This window comes from Emys orbicularis, chromosome 10 (assembly GCF_028017835.1).
Source record: "Emys orbicularis isolate rEmyOrb1 chromosome 10, rEmyOrb1.hap1, whole genome shotgun sequence".
In the NCBI taxonomy this organism is placed as follows: domain Eukaryota; kingdom Metazoa; phylum Chordata; order Testudines; family Emydidae; genus Emys; species Emys orbicularis.
The window spans coordinates 57611458-57631145 of NC_088692.1; the positions used below are offsets into that span (position 1 = coordinate 57611458).

The 19688-nt window shown below is 44.0% G+C and overlaps 1 protein-coding gene across 1 annotated transcript in view; it reads left to right on the plus strand.

The window, feature by feature from the left end:
- The first annotated feature begins 18195 nt into the window (after nt 1–18195).
- RORA (RAR related orphan receptor A) overlaps nt 18196–19688 on the plus strand; it is a 541310-nt gene continuing 539817 nt past the window's right edge. The window contains exon 1 of the mRNA XM_065411766.1: nt 18196–18367. Coding sequence (XP_065267838.1) covers nt 18196–18367 — 172 coding nt within the window. The remainder of the gene's footprint in view (nt 18368–19688) is intronic.

The window sequence follows — 19688 nt, forward strand, 5'->3', positions numbered from 1 at the left end:
CCAAGTGGCCCCTGGACTCCCGCTGAAAGTTGCCCTCCCCCAGTGAAATCTGAAATGGCAGCCTTGCCCTCTGTCATGACTTGGGGAGGAAGAGGGAGGCTCCAATTAATTTTAATAAAATGCTAAGCTGGGGCATGATTCAAAAGAGATTGAGAAAAACTGTTTTAAGTGTTTGTGGACCTTTTGATCTGTTTGCTCCCAGCATTGACCAACCGAGTCTTGTAACGTGGCTGGCGCATGGAAATAGTGCCTTCACAGCTGATAGCTCAGGCATTGTCCTTTACTGACCCTCCAGGTCTTTACCAGGAGGTTGCTTATGTAGGTTACCTTCCTGCTTGTTTCCTAATAGCACTGCTATTAAACTAAACCAAATATGCATCCAGTAAGCATAATACATGTTTAGAACCTTGCTAAATAAGGGCTTAAATATTTTCTATGATTTTCTATTTCAGTCATCAACAGAAGGACACAAGTACATTGCTATAGCATTCTAAAGTGATTGGTAAAATGTTCCATTCCATTCCATTGTGTTGTATAAAGACTGAATCTTCTCAAGATTGGTCAAAATGTTTCCCTAAAATTAAACTCTTAAGCCAAACTGAGCCCAGAATTTCACTCCTTATTTAGACAAAACTCTTTTTCCCCCCAATCAATGGAGAGTCTTGCCTAAGTAAGGAGGGCAAGATTGAACCCCTTTAAAGTACAAACCAATGCAAATCTTTTGGATAAGTTACTTAGCAGGTTCTCAATGTGTGCATTCAACACGACCAGGGCTGGCTCCAGGCACCAGCAAACCAAGCAGGTGCTTGGGGCGGCACATTTTCAGGGGCGGCATTCCAGCCAGCCTTTTTTTTTTTTGCGCTTGTGGCAGCAAAAGCCTAGAGCCGGCCCTGGCAGCAGCAGTGCGTCCTGCACGGGGGGCGCCCTGGGGCCGCTGCGGTTCGCGTTGGGGAGCAGCGCCCACACCTTATGGCCGGGCGGGCTCCGAGCATGGGACACTCGGGCTGGGGGCCGCCCCACGGGGCACATGGAGCCGCCTGCAGGTGCCGCAGGGTGGCCGCCCCCCAGCGCCACAGCCGGGGCTGGGTGAAGCGGCCCGAGCCACCCAGGGACTGCGGCAGGGCAGCCAGGAACAGCAGCAGCAGCGGGGCTATAGTGGGAACCGGTGCCCGGAGCGCTGTCGTGCGGGGCCCACATCCCGCTCTCCGGGGCCCCGCTCCCTCTGGGGCTGCCCTGCCCCAGCTCCTCAGCCCTCTGCTGGGCGGTCCCCTGGCTCTGCCGTCCTGGGTCCTGGCCGGTCCTGGAGGCGGGAGCCCTAGCTGGAGGGACCCTGGGCTGAGGCGCAGGCCGGGAGCCCCGCTGCCTACCCTGAGCCTGCCAGCGCAGGACCGGCTGGAGGCGAGGGGGAAAGCGGGCGGAGTCAGCACTGGTGGGGAGGAGAGCCCAGCGCTGGGGCAGCAGGGGAGTGTGGGAGGAGGGAGAGCCCAGGGGTTGGGGCGATAGGGGGTGCGGGTGGGGGGGAGAACCCAGCTCTGGGGCGGCAGGGGGTGCGGGTGGCGGGGGGAGAGCCCAGGGCTGGGGCAGCAGGGAGGTGCGGGGGGAGCCCAGGGCTGAGGTAGGGGGCAGCCAAAATTTTTTTTGCTTGGGGTGGCAAAAAACCTAGAGCCAGCCCTGAACATGACACGCTGAAGTCTTATTCCTCCGCTGCTGTAAATCACCATAACTCCATTAACCTCAAATGTTTGGGTACCTACATTATTTGCATGCCCCCCACATCAGATGTGTGTGCACACAAATATTGATTGTTTATGGCCAAATGGGGCGCACTGACATCTGTTTGCCTGATTTGGGAGAGGAAATACCTTTTCATGAACAAATCCAAATTTCTGGGTATGCAAAACCTAGGGCACTTAGTTTTGGGCTTGGCAATGTAGAGCCCAGATTGAGAGAGAAGGACATTCATTTGAAAACATAATGTGAAGTATGAGGAAATGTTAAGAGAGCACGTGTATTAAAAATGCCCAGTTTTCAACCATTCTTTAAAAAATTAAGGATTCTTCACTAATCATTCTGTATGTACTTTCCAAAAATAGATTTTTCCTAAAGATTTTATGACCAATTTAGGACCCATTCCAACATATCTTTCCTCGTGGGAATAAGGTTTTGTGGAATTGGGGTCTTAAAAAAGATATTCTCATCCAAATTCCATAGTTCTGTGGAAAAACCTACTACGGTAATCAACAGATTCATTTGGGTCAAAAACAGAGCTGAGCTGTTTACTTATCTTTAATTATAAGCGGTTAAACAAGGAGAACAGACTTGCAGTTCTTACTGAACTTTAAAAAGATGTGGTTTGTGTAAGCTGAAAATTAATAAGGGATTTTTAATTCCAACATCCCAGGCCAAGTCTGTTTATTCCCCAAGGAAAGGGGAGGGCTATGAGATCAGGTCAGAAGGAATATAAACTTTGTATTACACAAAGCTGACACTTTGAGCACCAGTGCATAGCAAGAGTCCATTTTGTGGGGTTTTTTTAATTTATTTTGTGGTAGAGCCCAATTTTTATTTATGTTGTGGTAGAGCCCAAAAGCCACATTCAGGATTGGGAGGCTCCATTGTGTCACATAGAGGAAGGCAAGGTTCCTGAATATCACCTGAACACTTTCAAGTAGAAAAATATTAACAGTAATTTGGTGGCAGGCACAAAATGACTCCCCTTTGCCTTGTTTATTTAGTTGGAATGATTTATTAGCGAATACTATTAATTTCAGGAGAACGTCATACTTTTTACCCCTCCCTCTTCTCCATTTTTATTAGAGGGACAAAAAAAATTCACAACAAAAGGCATATTACTTATTCTGAGTGTTTTGGCATATTGAAAATGGGATTATTTTGCCAAAACTTCACAACATTTTGTCTTATTTTGGAGGTGGGGGATTGAAAATGGAAACCTTTTAAAACTGACAGACTAAATGGACACATTTCATAAGGCAAGATTTTGAAGCTATTTTTCCTGTTGGAAATGTAAAGTTTCACATATTCTCAAAATGAAAATATCTGATTCCAAAGAAACACAATTGTTGAGGGTTGCAAAATCACTGACGGCAACTTTTTCTGTATCATATATTCACATATCACAGTTTCAAACACTTCCATCTATGAAGAGCTTCACCACTACCTCTGGGAAATGAATAAAAGAACTTAAAACATATTTGTGATTTAGCTTAATCTTCTAACATGCACCTATTGAAAACCTCTTAGTAGATCTGTGTTTTCCATTGTTGTTGCAAGTATATATTGATTATGCCTCAATTTAATTGAAAGCAACAAAGCCTTGCATGGAATTAGTCCTTAAGTGAGCGAACATTTTTTTCCCTTTGAAAATTATCCAGTGAGCACATGCAAAATGCATCTTCATACGGTTTTGTGACAATGCTATAATTTATCCTTCACTTGAATATTTAATATCAACATGAAGGTCTCATGAAGCTATAAATCAGGGCTCAGGAAAGGCTGAACAGAAGCCCCAGTGGTGTAAGTACTGGGAAAATGTCAATGCAAGTCTACAGATGATATACAATATGAGGCAAGGCAAAATGATGTCAGTGTAAAGTGAATAGCTTAACAACTGTTGAACTTTCTTAACTATTTGTTTAGAGTATTGGATATCTGAAGGTGAGGGCAAATACTGGAATCCATGCTAAGGTGAGAACAATAGTATAATGTTGTCACTTAAAGTTTGACTTCTCTGAGTGAGTAATGGGAAGTCCGTGTTGATGAATTTATGTGAGCAGTGGCAAAAAAATGTTGGGGGGAAAAGTCTATGGCTGTTTTATTATGAATGTAACCATGGGCAAACTTATTCTTATTAATGGCTATAGCTTTATAATGCCAGGCAAAAATTAGAGTCTATCTTTAGATAGGTAATGAGTTGACTTTAATTCACCCATTGAGTTGTCACCTTAGTAGAATTTTCTGCATTTTTATCTTTAAGGGTTTTCCCTGAGCTGCTGCTTTGCAGTACCTTTGACTGATAGCTACATTTCTACAATATAAACAAATAGAATATGGGAAACTTCTTCATTGCAGAAGCAATGTAAGCATAGAAGTCCCACTCAGAAAGCCTCTCATGCAGTACGGAAGATAGGATAGCAAAAGCATAGCACATAATCTGGTACACTTGAAGAGCTCAAATGGAAAAGTATCTTGAGGTTCTTTCTTTTCCTTTACAAGTTCAGTTCAACTGTATGGGTAACCCTAAAATGTCTCTATCACAGTATTCAAACATAAGCTAAAACAAACTTGTGTAGGGAAAGGTTTTTTTATTCTGCATATAAAAGCTGAAAGCCAACTATTTTTTTAAATGAGAATGTCTGAGCTATGTTAATGGGAGTTTTCTGCATAGTTTGTTTTTACTTTTAAGTAATGACTTTAGCTGTAAGAAAAGTGATGATTCCCTCTAGAGGGAAAAAAAAAGAAGAAACCTAACTTTCCTATTTAACTGCATTGACATTGTGTTCTTGGAAAGGTTTTTCTACTGCATATAACTGGGTTCTCTTTAGTGGAGGGTGGTAAACCCACACTGACAATTTTGAAGAGAACTCTGTCTGTGTTCTTTGAATCAGAGTAATGAAGACTTAAAGAAACAGTGAGTTATTTTTACATTTAATTTGCATAATTCAAGATGTAACAAGAGTCCCATCAGATGAGTAGCTCAAGATAGTTATTTTGTTACCAATCTTTTCCAGCTTCTTGAAATTAAAGTTGATATACGATTACCCCCAAAAAACAAAACAAAAAAAACCCTAGAAAATATTTAAAACTAAACCTGAGGCCTTTGTTAGAGTTTCTCCTTCGACTGGTATGGGGGGAAGAAGGGACCGGATATGCTGCCATCTGGTTTCTGTCTTTGTCTTTGTCTTCGATTTCTACGGTTTATTGTCATTTAGATAATTATTCCAAAATAGATTCTTTATTTGGTTATTTATTCATTTGTTGTGATAGGTGTTGGCTTCATGGCCCTAGACATACAAGTTGGTCATTTATTCAATGGTATGGCTAGGTCCTTCACCCCACTCTATCCCTAAAGCTGGCTCAGCTGGCCCAGTAGATGATTCCTCCTGCCTAAGGGTGTCCTTGGACAGCCCCGGTACAGGAGATGCATTCAGTCAATAGGATATATGACCAGAACTTCTCTATGTTCCACGGATGCTTGGCCCTGGAATTTCCTCTTGGGGAGCTGTTCTAATTTACAGCAGAGTCCTGGGCCAATCCAGGTTTGTTCTGGGGCCACAAATGTGCTTTAAAGCTACTTTTACACATCTTGGCCAGACTGGAGGATCTGGCCCAAAGATGTGAGCCATCAGACACCTCCTAAGGACCAAAATCATCGTCTGAACCATAACTGTACAGCATCACTCTGGCCTACTGTTTATGGCCCATCAATTCGCAGAGCACACATTCTGAATTTGAAGGTTTTGAAGGACCAACTCCAGGGATGAGAGAGTAGTTGCATCCTGATTTCTAAGGAAGACTTGGAGCCTATGCTGAGAATATTAATAAGGGGTCTGGTTTTCATGATGTGGACATATGTCTACTGGGAATTGGACCGAAGTCACCGACTCTTTGTATGTAGGCTATCAAGCAGCCACTAGATACTTCATTACACACTAGGCATATAGAAAACATCATGGTGAAAACAAATCACAGGAATCCTGCCTGTTTTCTTACTATTATAACTGTCGTTATGTATGGTCAGTAGCTACTTTCCTCTTCTCTCACTCATCTCTATACATGGGAGAAAATAACCTTCTTTTCCTGCCTTGTAAACCTTCGACACACTGGAATTATTATATCTATTATGAGTGAGTCTTCCTCCTTGCAAGCACAGATTTGTGGGTGTGAGTGTGCGCATGCGTGCACTGCCTGATGCTTCAGACTCAGAACATGCATGCAATGTATTTATCATCTAAAAGTAACAAACACAAGGAACCCTGACATTAATAGTATCTTATATGGTAATGCACTGCCTGCAGATCCTTTAGGTTGTCAGTACATGAAGAACTCCCTGTTCATATCCTCCTCCCCACCCCCACCCCCGCAAAAGTTTTCTAACTACCTGAAAGCCTGGTAACAAGACCTGATTGCATACTGTAGCTCATGTCAGCTGTGTGAAACTAGAGCAAAAATAATCAGATGATCACTCAAATAACGAAGCCCAGTTGCTTGACTTTGGCATCTCACTAGGTAAGAATATATATGTTTATTTCCAGTGCAAATGTAATGACTGAGTGGATTTTCCATTTTACGTTTCAGATGCAGTCTTCCTATGTGCTGTTTCCCTGGCTCTAACCTGGTGAGGTTAAGTTCTCTAAAAGTTACATAGAACGGAGGACATATATTTTCAATAACTTTTGCCCTGCTAGATGACCTTTGCACACAGTGGATAGCTTCCTTCTTTTATTTTAAAAAAATGTATATTTTACTAGCTACCATGTTCAATAAATTAAATTAAGCCCAATATTATGTAAAAGCTGAATAATTAATTAAAATTAAAATTGCAGTTTTCAACTCTGTCTTTGTGACATAATTCAATTTTAATGCTAATCTAAACCCCAACATCTCAGTTTTGTGCTTGTGCTGAAGAGACTGATGGGGAGTGTAATTTTTTGGTTCAGACATTAGGAGTGCAATTTCTAAAGTTTTAGGCTAGCTGAAACACAAAATACTGTTAATGAAGAGGACTCAGTGGGGGGGTGGGAGGGCAGGCTTGCCTCCTCAACATCATCCCCATCCCCAATAGGAACCCATAAAAGCCCCTCTGCCAGAGCTCTACAGGTTTGTGACTTCAGGTAGGTTGAAAAGTGCAGTTGTTTCTTTTTAATAGTCTTTCTTTTCATACGCCTCGGAAATTCCAGGTACATTCTGTGGAGAATATTAAGGTTGTGCAGTTAAGCAACAGATTCAGGAAATACCAAAACTACCACTAAGTGTTTAGTCTTCACTCTGCCTCCTTGGGTGGATGCATTACAACATGGCCTATGGAATTATTGCCTTGATTACATATGTATATGCTGTTTTTCGAGCAATACAATGTAAAGTACCATTTTTACAGCCTTACATTATATGCAGGACTAGGAATACTGATGAAGATATACACTAATCTTTCTGCTTTTACATACTGTTGGTTTATCAATGTAAAGTTTTTCTTATTTTGAATACAACTGAACTTTCCAAGTGAGTTTGAACTATTTGAGTTTTTAAGATCTCCCCTGTAACAGTGCGGACTCACCCCGCAAAGAAAAAGTAACTTGGAACACATTGACTCTCTGATAAGATATTTAGGAGGAGTATCACTGGCAAAGCTCAATGGGAGCATGATAGGCACTCAGTACAATTTGAGAAATATATGCATAGGTAATGCTAAGAACTCTATTATGACAATGCAGCTACTTTTCCTATATCCCAGCTTTAAATCCCCTCAAAAGTTTGCTAGCCCAACTATATTTTGCAAAAACCTTTGTACAAAAGGTGCTAATTATCATTCAGACTTAATGGGTATGCCAACTATTTGAATTACATAACAACACTGCATTTGGGGAAATGGCTAGTCAACGGAAACTGTGTTAAAACTAAGATATATGAAAGGGATTTAATTAAAAACAAACAATAACAATTAAAACTTAAATAGAGTTTGAGCTCTGAAATCTTTTAGAAATGGCCTCTCTTTTTCTGGTCTTCATTAAAATACCTAATTTTTCCCTCTTCTAAGGAGAAAAAATTCATACTTTAAGATTTTCTTATCCATGCCTCACTTGGTTCATCTGATAGTTTGGGTTTGACAAAAGCTGTATTGCTCTTCACAATTCAATTAGCTCAACTTTGTGGGAGGAAGAGTCATAGAGTCATAGACTTTAAGATCAGAAGGGACCATTATGATCTTCTAGTCCAGGGGTCGGCAACCTTTCAGAAGTGGTGTGCTGAGTCTTCATTTATTCACTCTAATTTAAGGTTTTGCGTGCCAGTAATACATTTTAACATTTTTAGAAGGTCTCTTTCTATAAGTCTATAATATATAACTAAACTGTTGTTGTATGTAAAGTATATAAGGTTTTTAAAATGTTTAAGAAGCTTCATTTAAAATTAAGTTAAAATGCAGAGCTCCCCGGACCGGTGGCCAGGACCCGGGCAGTGTGAGTGCCACTGAAAATCAGCTTGAGGGCCGCCTTCAGCATGTGTGCCATAGGTTGCCTACCCTGGTCTAGTCTGACCTCCTGCACAACGCAGGCCACAGAATCTCACCCACCCATTCCTGTAATAAACCCCTAACCTAGGTCTGAGCTGTTGAAGTCCTCAAATCATGGTTTAAAGACTTCAAGGTGCAGAGAAACTTCCAGCAAGTGACCCTTGCCCCATGCTGCAGAGGAAGGCGAAAAAACCCCAGGGCCTCTGCCAATCTGCCCTGGAGGAAAATTCCTTCCCAACCCCAAATATGGTGATCAGCTAAACCCTCAGCATGTGGGCAAGACTCACCAGCCAGACACCCAGGAAATAATTTTCTGTAGTAACTCAGATCCCACCCCATCTAACAGTCCATCACAGGCCATTGGGCATATTTACCGCTAATAGTCAAAGATCAATTAATTGCCAAAATTAGGCTATCCCATCATACCATCCCCTCCACAAACGTATCAAGTTTAGTCTTGAAGCCAGATATGTCTTTTGCCCCCACTGCTCCCCTTGGAAGGCTGTTCCAGAACTTCACTCCTCTGATGGTTAGAAACCTTCATCTAATTTCAAGTCTAAACTTCCTGATGGCCAGTTATACCCATTTGTTCTTGTGTCCACATTGGTACTGAGCTTAAATAATTCCTCTCCCTCCCTGGTATTTATCCCTCTGATATATTTGTAGAGAGCAATCATATCTCCCCTCAGGCTTCTTTTGGTTAGGCTAAACAAGCTAAGCTCTTTGAGTCTCCTTTCATAAGACAGGTTTTCCATTCCTCGGATCATCCCAGTAGCCCTTCTCTGTACCTGTTTCAGTTTGAATTCATCCTTCTTAAACATGGGAGACCAGAACTGCACACAGTATTCCAGATGAGGTCTCACCAGTGCCTTGTATAATGGTACTAACATCTTATCTCTACTGGAAATACCTCGCCTGATGCATCCCAAGACCGCATTAGCTTTTTTCACGGCCATATCACATTGGCAGCTCATAGTCATGCTGTGATCAACCAATACTCCAAGGTCCTTCTCCTCCTCTTACTTCCAACTGATGCATCCCCAGTTTATAACAAAAATTCTTGTTATTAATTCCTAAATGCATGACCTTGAACTTTTCACTATTAAATTTCATCCTATTACTGTTACTCCAGTTTACAAAGTCATCCAGATCTTCCTGTATGATATCCCGGTCCTTCTCTGTATTGGCAATACCTCCCAGCTTTGTCATCCGCAAACTTTATTAGCACACTCCCACTTTTTGTGCCAAGAGGCTTGTCTCCAATTGTATGGAACCTCATAAAGCTGCTCAGTTTCCTACAGGATGATATTCAGTAATTTATGAACAAATTGCAGGAAAACAGCAGTGAAAGAAAAGGTATTGAGAAAGCCAACTGTGGGAGACAGAGATGACTGTGCCATTTCCCTTACTTCAGTGAGAAAGGCTATTGGTCTGTTAGAAATACGTTGATGTTGTTACTGTTCACCCTTTACATCAGAAGATATTGAATGTGAATATGGTCACTAGTATATTGATGCGTGCTAAAGAACGAATTTGGTTTACATATTCTCTGTTTCAGCCATTTTCAGAAATAAATGAGGAATCCAGTAAGGATCCAAATCCAAACTGCAGGAGCGGGAAGTGAAAGTAGTGGCTTATCAAGCAATGAGCTTGTTGAAGGAAGACTAGTGGGTTATACTGTGAGTTTGCAGGGCATAGAGGAGACTACTGCAAAAAAGAATCTAACCAGTGACTTCTGCTGAGCTGTATCTGAGGCCAGCAGCCCACACTTCTGCTTCATTTAGGGGCTGAGGAAAGAGCACCCATCATTATATAAATGATATTTAGTTACATTTGTAGGTGTTCATGTATAGTTACCAATACAAATGAAGAGGCTTTAATAATTTAGTCACAATGCTTCTCCCTACCCCTTTACATTGCTCTCCTTTTATTTTCCAATTTTTTCTCCTTTATCCTAGAGCAGATGTTTAAAATTCTGCTAAAGTAATGTCTTATTTAATTACTGGCAAATGTTTGAGTTCCAGACATGTAACCAGCATTTTTTGCTAGAGATTAGTGGGTTGGGTAAGTTACAGAAAGTTGTTTTCAGGTACAGACAGGTAGCAGATATTTCATGTGGAAGCCATGTCTGCTATTGTAATTGCAATGCCAACTTTAACCAGCAAAACAATTTCAATTAAGTTATATAAATCATTAAAATACACACCTGAGGATATGGCAGCAAAGAATGGCTGCACACAATGCAAGTGCTTATTTTAAGAGGGAATTATGTAAAGGTGAGTATATCCTTAGTATTGCCAAGATAAATTCATATAGTCGTCTCCATATGAACTGACGCATTTGAAGACCCATCACAGGTCCCTCTCCATCAATGACTGAAATTAGCTTCTCCTGACTATCTACTACTCTCCCCCACCATCTCCAACATCTAACTCCTTTCCTGCAATCCTTGTCATCTCTCCGGCTTTGCAACCTGTAGAAACCCACCTCCTGATACGCACTGGGAAGCTAATAGGATGCAGCCAATGAGCAGTTCCCTAAGCAGGGAAAGGATAAGGCTGGCTAGAGCCCATCCTGTGCTTTGGCCTGATCTCATTGGAGTACAGTGGGAACACAGAAGGAAGTTGTGGGACAGTGCAGTAGCTGGTGTGTGAGTATACAATAGTGTGGCATTCCTTAAAGTTAAAGCATCTAAATGGCTGCATTAGTCATGTAGCGTTATGTGGCTCAAATTCAGAATGTGTGTTCTGCGAATTGATGGGCCATAAACAGTAGGCCAGGGTGATGCTGTCTAGTTATTGTTCAAATGATGATTTTAGTCCTTAGGAGGTGTCTGGTTGCCAAACTTTGGCCTGCCCCACCCTATAGCTGCTGATGATACATGCTGCCTGTTGTGTTTGATGGCTACATGCATTATTCCTTCTCTGTCAGTTATGCTACTATGTCACCACCTTGACAGTGTACCTACATTATTTCACACTGTGGATGTGCATTGCTCCAACACCTGTGGGTTCATTTCTGTGTTCTGCAGACATTGTTCCAATAATTAATATATGCAGTGATACTTGGATTACACAATTTCTTCCCAAAATGAATGATAGTTTATGCAAAGGTCCCAACTTCTCTGACATAGCATCTACAAAATCAGCAGCAAAATGCATGCAATTTTATTTTTTATATATCTTGCTATGAGAAATATGCCATTACAGAAAGTTGTCAGGGGTGGTCCTGGGTTTAGTGGGGCCACAGGGAAATAACATCTGCAGGAACTTATGTAGCGCCTTCTCCAACCAAACATTTCTCCCCACCTTCCTCTGCATACATATCTGTGCCAGCAACACCATCTCACCTGTTTAAAGAAGTTCCCTGGACCATAGAGAAGGATCCTGGCTTCCTACATGGTCCTGACAACCACAAATGGAAGAGGAATTTAACGTTCAGTACAAAGCATGAGACAGGTCATTCAGGGAACTGATTTTTCTGCCATGGCTCATTTCCACAAGTATCTGAAAGGCCTACAGATAGAGAACTGGGGGTGGCTTGGGGCTTAGCGCATGGTGTGTTGTGTGGTGAGGAGGACTACTCGGGGCTCTATAAGTAGTGTGACCATATTTACCAAAGTAAAATTGGGACACCTCTCAGAGCTGGCCTGAGCTGCCTGGCATCACCGCTCGCCTGAGCCCCCCCTCCCATCCTACGCAGAGCTATCCTGAGCCACCTGGTGTTGCTGCTTGCCCAAACTCCATGCTACCCAGGACTGGGGCTGATTGCCTGAGCCTCGCACTGCCCTGGGCTGACTGCCTGAGCCTCGCCGCCCAGTGTCTCATGTCGCCACTGGCCTCCCTAAATGTTCCTCCATGCCCCCCTAAGGGGGAACAGCCCACTCTTTGGGCAAAAGTGGGCATTTGTTCTTGTCAACTGATCAGAGCAACTTGCAACTGGCGAGACCAAATGGGACAAATGCCCACGTTTGCCAAAAAAGTCAGGACACGGTTTTAAAAAAGGGACTGTCCTGACCAAAACTGTATGTATGGTCACTTTATCTATAAGTCACATGGGTCTAAGGCTGGCTATGGGCCTAGTGATACTTAATGTACCTAGAGCTGGCTGAAACAGGAATTTTGGTTCATAAAAAATGTTGGTATTTTGCAATTTGCTTTTGTTCTGAATCGGGACAAAAGCCAATTGACTTGAAATTTCTTGTGAACTGAAGACCCTTGAAAATTTTGTTTTGGAAACAGTGAAAAATGGTGTTCCCAAAAGGAAATCTTTGGAAACAGCCGGGAATCCGGGACTGGCAATGGAAATTTGCTTGTGTTTTTACTAAAGTTTCATCAAATTTGTAGTAGATTTGGCCAACAGTTTGTTTCAGCAAATCAGCACTTTTGGAAAAAAACATTGTTTTCTTGGGAAATTTCTGACCAACTCTAATTATATCACTATATATAAATCCGGCTGGCCACTTGACCTTAGGGATTGACAGTGTGGGGGAATGTTTATTAGAATAATGTACCTCTGCTCTTCTCCCTCTTCAAATCCATTTCTTTTCTTTCCCCATTGCCACCTTTGCTTCTTTCCTAATACTCCTTTCCTTTCAGTCACTGAAATCCAGTGCTGCTGGCACTATTGGTAGAGGGACTTATGTGGGATCCAAAAATAGGCTTTTTTATTGTTCCTAATTATTTTCACTAATCTTGAGAAAATAATACTGGTCCTGCCAGTGCAATATCAGCTCAAAATGTAGCCCTCCTTCCATCAGGTCTTTGCTTTGTTTAAGGATATTTGGCTGTAGCTTAAGCCTTCCCTAGGGAATGATGAAGTTGCAGGCAGACAACTTCACTTGGGTAGTCACAAAATCGGTCAGAGAAGCATGGAAATGGTGTCTAAGGGTTCCTGGGGAAGAAGAGAGGTGTATGTGTCTGTGTCTGTGGCCTCCCACTGACCTTGTGTATGCGGTAGTGAAGTGGGCTCAGCTGCTTGCTTGTTTGTTCCATGCTAGAGCTTGCAAGATCAACAAGGGCTGCTTGATAGCAGCCTAGTTAGGGAGCTAATTTGAGCAATAATCTGTTTCAGTGCCCCTGACATAATGCCCCATAGTCTGACTGCAGTAATGGTTGTTTCTCCCCAATTATATAAAATGTGAGGAAGCTCCTGCTGCTATTGTTTCTCTGACACTGAAATTAGGTTCTCCCGAGGCTTTGTCTTCTGTTTTTACTGAGCAACAGGGCCGCCTTTTCCATTTCTTGTGTGGATGTTTCTGAAACACTCCAGTAAAGAGATATTGCCTTTTGAGCTGTTACTTTAGGCTCTAGCCCTGCCTTAGCTGATTCTTGCTCCTAGTGAGTTAGAGAGGAGAGGTGGTGTTGAGAGAGAATCTCTCTTGTGCATTAATTCAAATCCCTGTTACAAACACTAGCATTTTCTCCTCTGGTCTGTTTCCCCTTATTTTTAGTTTTTGAAGAAACCTCATTTTCCAACAACCAAACCCTACTGTACATTGTCCTACCATAGCCTTCAATGCCACACTCTCTTCTTTTTTCTCCCCTAAAAGGAACACAATAACTTTTTGATTTGTTTAGTTTTGCAAGCAGAAAAAATGAACGCTACATGAAAAATATTTATCCATAAATAGGATGAGTGTATTCAATCTCTGTTTGCGTGTGTGTGTGTACATATATATATATATATATATATATATATATATAAATAATCAACAAACAAAGATCCCTGGTTATTGAAAGTACACCTCTACCCCGATAGAACGCTGTCCTCGGGAGCCAAAAAATCTTAGTGCGTTATAGGTGAAACCGCGTTATATCGAACTTGCTTAGATCCGCTGGAGCACGCAGCCCCGCCCTCCTGGAGCACTGCTTTACTGTGTTATATCCGAATTCGTGTTATATCAGGTCGCGTTATATCGGGGTAGAGGTGTATATGGTATTCTAAAAGCATCGTGTCCTGCAAACACTCATGTGCGTAATCCTTACCCTCAGATGTAGTCCCATTGTATCCAGTGCTGGTGAAAGGCATTGGTTTGATAGTCTTGAGGACTGAAGTCCTCTTTTTCTGAACAAGGCAAGCTTCCCAACATACATTGCCTTGTCAGCAGGCCTCAACCTGGATCTGGGAGGTGGGAGAAACTTTTGTTAGGGGTAACAGGTGGTTCAGTTTCTGTGGTGTATGCAATTCTTAGTTTCTTTTCTGAGTCTGCCAGTTAGTAAAAAGAGAGTCATGATGTAGGAAGTTGCAACTCAAACCCACTAAACTTGCACCATAGAGGGGCCACCAAACATCCATTAGATCGGAACAACTTCTGATCCCTACTAAGCTGAGCTGGTCTCAGAATGGTGATGCAAGTGAAAAAGCTTTATAGCCTTTGGGGGCAATGAATGGTGAGGTTATTAAATAAAGTTCTGACCTTCTGGAGTTTATGCATTCTCTGGGAACAAAGGCAAAATCGTTCTTATGCTGCTCTCTGTCTCCTCTTAACATACACTACAATCTCAGTTCAGCCCCATGGTATGTTTGCATTGGGATATGTTTTTCCCCCCCCTGCATAGGTGGTCAGCGGGTTTAAACCCAGGACCTTCAGATCCACAGCCAAGATATTTTACACGTGAGCTAAAAGAACAACCGGCAGTAGAGTAGGATGTTGTCCAATTTCTGAACAGGGCCCTAGAGCTGTACATGTCAAACAGCATGTCATAGAACATGAGAGACAGTTGTGAATGTTGGCTGTTGGGATTCATGGGTTCTTTTCCAGGCTCTGATGCAGGGCATGGTGTAGTGGTTGGACTAATGCTTACAAACAGTATACCCAAGCACATAGATTTGTCACTTTGAGCCTGAAAGGCAGTTTGGCTGAGATTTGCCTGTCATAGTCGAGGTGTGTTTTGTTCCCAATTCTGGCTACTGTGGTTGTGTAAAACTCATGTTATCTTGTAAAAGAGGGTGATTGATAGTTGTCTGCTTTCTGGGATGGGGAATACAGGGGACTCGCATCTTACGCGGGGGTTAGGTTCTAATGTCAGCGCGTAAGGTGAAAATCGTGTATAGTCAAAATTACCCTTGAAAAATCCTTTAAATCGCCCATAAAATACAGTATACTGTACATGGTTTTGTGTATACAACCCTGTACAGTAATACTGTATGTATAAATGTATAATGTATACAGTAATGTACAGTATATAATAAAGGGTACATATGCAAAATATAATTTTACAGTATTTTTAATTACATAAAAGAGAGAGAGAGAGAGATGGAAGAATGAAAGAATAAAAAAGGAAAACAGTAAACCTAACCACTCCATTCATCCTGGACATTCTTGCTAGTCTACGACGACTATGATAGTGGTGATACGATGACTATGACAATGGTGATGTGATGACGATGATTAGTACAGCGCCCGTATGTTGAACGATGAGACGATGAAGATGGGTGCTGTACACACTCCGATGATTAGTCTTCCTCTTCCCCTGATAACACTATTGGAGGGGTCATCAGGGCTTGATGTCGATCCAGGAGACGGAGGTGACGGAGAGCGAGTCGTAGACGAAGTGGTTGATTCTGGTTCAGCTTGAGAAATTGATTGCGTAGGCTAATCTGCTGCTGGTTGTTTTTCTTGAAAAACATGGTGATCAGCAACTGTTGCTGTTGTCTCTTGAGCTGCTCAAACATTTCTTGATATGGTCTCAAATCGTCTGTAATACTACGTGTGATTTTGAGGCTTTGTTCCATAGAGGGATCGTATCCAGAAATTAAATCATTCAAGTGTTTTGCTGCTTGGAACACTTCAGCAAATTTACCTTTTAGGGCACGGGGATTTGTAGCCCTGTAGAGCAAGCCCGGCTTTATTAAATGCCCAGCCACATTGCCACAAAACAACACAGTCACACGGTCTTTAGCTGCTTTGAAGCCAGGGGCTTGTCTTTCTGATTTCGAAGTGTAAGTGCGGTTAGGCATTTTTTTTCCAGAAGAGCCCAGTCTCAACAGCATTAAAAACTTGTTCCGGAAGATAGCCCTTTTCTTCTATGATTTTCTTTAATTGTTCGGGGTAGGCTTTTGCTGCCTCTTCATTGGCAGATGCAGCTTCACCAGTAATCTGCACGTTTTTGAGGTTGAAGCGGTTCCTAAAACTGTTAAGCCAACCTTGCCTGGCTTTGAATTCCTTCTCATCAGAAGGCTGTCCCTCTTCGGCAGGAGGTTTGAACAGCGCGTAGAGGCTAAGAGCCTTTTCTCACAACGTGTTGCCATCGATAGGCACATGTTTATGGTTCATGTCTTCCAGCCCTAAGTTTAATGCCTTTTCAGTCTTCACTAAAGTCTTATCACGCACCTGGCTCGTCACCTTAGCAGTTATTGGAGCACTTGATGCCACGGCTTGATGAATTTCTCTCTCTTGAATCTTGATGGCACGGATGCTAGATTCGTTGCGGCCATATTTATGCGCCATGTTGGAGACTGACATATCGTCTCTCAATAAGTCCAATACAGCCAGTTTTTCTTCCAGCGTTGGAACAGATTGCTGTTTCTTCGGTTGAGCACCAGATGAAGTAGTTGGCTTGTGTTTAGGGGTCATGTTGTACGAAAAATACGTATCTTTAAACACTAGAATCACACTCAGTGCGGTGAGATGCTCACACTATGAGAGGGAACTGAGATCGACAGAGGGAACAGCAGATTCACGTCTCTCATCTCACGCTCACTCCGGGGCATACGCTCATTGAGTGGAATGGTGGGCGGAATCGCCCGCACTACTGTATTTAAATTGTTATTTTTCTTTTTTTTTGCCGCGCGCGTATAGTTGAATTCACGTAAGTTAAATGCGCGTATGATGCGACTCCACTGTATGAGGCCTTGGTCAGTAATAAAGGTTATGATGAGCAGCAGAAATATATTTTAGAAGAAATGAGACTGCAACTTATGGTCTTCTAGCTCCCAACTGTTGGCACCTTCCCCTAGGCTAAAAGGTATTTCACTGGAAAGTGTCTTAATTTGGTGTATGTGAGAGAAGGGGATGGGGACTGTGTGAGATTTTGCTTGTTGTGCAGGTGTGTGCCAGAGCTGCTAAATGGGTGAGTCTCACATGAGTTGTGCGACACCTGCCCCACCTGGCATGCCCTGCTGCTGCTTCAGCACCTATCCTGGCAAGGAAGTCTCTGCTGTGGTGGCTTTTCCTCTTCCAGGGGCCCTCGCTGGAAAGGGGGAGGGCACAACAGAGTGGGTGACCATGTCCAGGAGCCCTGGAAGGTATGGGGGGGGGAAGAGGACCTGGTACAGGGGGAGGTAGTGATGGGACTTCATTCCCCCCCCCCCCACACACACACACAGACTGGCAGCTGCTGCAGCAGCCTCAGCCTCATGCCCTGCTAGCAGGGAGCTGGGGACCTAAATCTCAAGGGAGGCTATTCCTGCTCAGGCCCTGGGGAGGGAAGCTGCCAGGGGGGTGGCAGGGTGCACTCTGCCCAGTGCTGGATTTCCCCTCCCCTGTCCCACTTCACCCCGCTACTGCCTCAGCCCTGGGCCCTGTCCGGGGAGGAGGGAATTGCCCGAACCCCTGGGGAGAGGGGGGGCTTTGCTGGGGGCCATTCCTGGCCGAGCCCGTGGGGGCGGGACACGCGTGGTACCAAGGGGAGCAGCCCGCTCCCTGACCCACAAGCCGGGTGCCTTGGCCTGGGCGTGTCCCCGCCGGCGGTGCAGCGAGAGCCCCCCGCCCCCCGTGTCGGGGCTGGGCAGCCCGCGCCGCGCGTGGCGGCGAAGGCGGGGGGACGCGGGGCTCTCGCTAGCGCTGCCTGTGGTCACAGCCCGGCGCGCTCGCCTCCCATCCGGCTCCGACTCGCGCTCTCCCCGCTGCAGCCGCCGCCGCCGCCGACCATAGAGTCGCGCTGCAAACAGAAGATAGAGGGAGTGCAGGAGCTCGCCATCTCCAAGCCATCTACAGCGGGAAAAACATGGAGTCCGCTCCGGCAGCCCCCGATCCAGCCGCCACCGAGCCGGGCAGCAGCGTCTCCGAGCCGGCCGCCGGCGCCAGGGACACCCCGGTCAACCTGGAGCCTGCCCGGAAAAGCGAAGCGCCGGCTCCAGTCCGCAGGCAGAGCTACTCCAGCAGCAGCGGCAGCAGAGGTAGGGAGACTTGGGGAAGGGGGAGCGCTGGGATAGGGAGGGTGGGAATAGAGAGAGGGGGGTAGGAGAGAAGGGCGAAATGCAGCAATTAAACCACCGGGGATAAACCAGGGGATATATTGGGAGCTGGGCACAAAAAAGCAACTCCCCACTCCATGAAATCTGGCAAACTTTTACAGCTCCTTTTAATTGCTGAGGGAGGAGGGACAGACCGGAGGAAAAATATTGAAAGAGAGAGAGGGCTGCTCGGTGCTTTCCCGTTTCCCCGTTTATCGCCTGCAAAACTCAGATGGGAACTATGCCCCTGAAATTACATAATTAAAACACAAAACAACCCCCCAGCAGGATCATTAGAATTCAAGAAAACAAACTTTTAAAGCTGCAGTGTCCTTCTCCCTCACCCTTTCCTTTTCTCCCTGCTTTTGACAGTTTCTTCTCTGATGTGTTGAGGTTTGTTGTTGGAATGGGGGAGTTTTATGTGATCTCGCTGATTAATTAGGAGGTTGCCGATCTGCGATTTACTGCTCCACTCTTTCGCATGCTGTGTTTTTTTAATTTGTTTCTTCGGTGTGTTTAAAAAAAAAATCCCTCCCAAAAGTTGATGCTGATGCTCTCCTGGCGTTTCTTGAAGGTGCACAACTTTGCAGAGAAGGCTCTTCCTGATCTCATGGATTTTCCTCCCCTCCACCCCCAGTCACAAGATATTGCAAACAAATTTTAAAAAGCCTTTAATTGCTGGTTTAATGATGACCTAAGCATTCTCATGATACAAACCGCATGTTTAATGTACGGGCAGCGAGAAACGTGTGCTGGCCAGTTTAAGTTCGGCATTGTTTATAGCATTACCTGTCCACTTTTACTGAAAGTAACGACAGCATTGTATGCTAACTGTTCGCTACTGTAGAGGGAGGGAGAGACCCGCTGCCCCCCTTTCCCCATTGCACAGGAGCGGTTAAAGTCGATGGGTTTTAAATATATTTAGGGTTTGTGGGGGGGGGGGGGGGGGAAGCGAGAGGGACAAAAATGCCGCTTTAATTCCCGCTGTCAATAATTTATAAATCGCTGCTATTATCCAGGGGGAACTGACTCGGCAGGATCGTTGGGTGATGGGTGGAAACTAAATAAAAATACATATACTGATCTGTTAAAGAAATGACAGCCAGGCTGGCGCACACAGTCCTCGCATGGCTCCGGGGTCCTGTGCCAGCTGCCGGCTGATTGCAGGGAGTCGGGGAACGTTTTCAGGTGGTGCGGGGGAAAAGCCGATTCCTCCCGGAGTGTGTGATTTTTGTTGTTGTTGTTTGGAATATGGCTGATCATG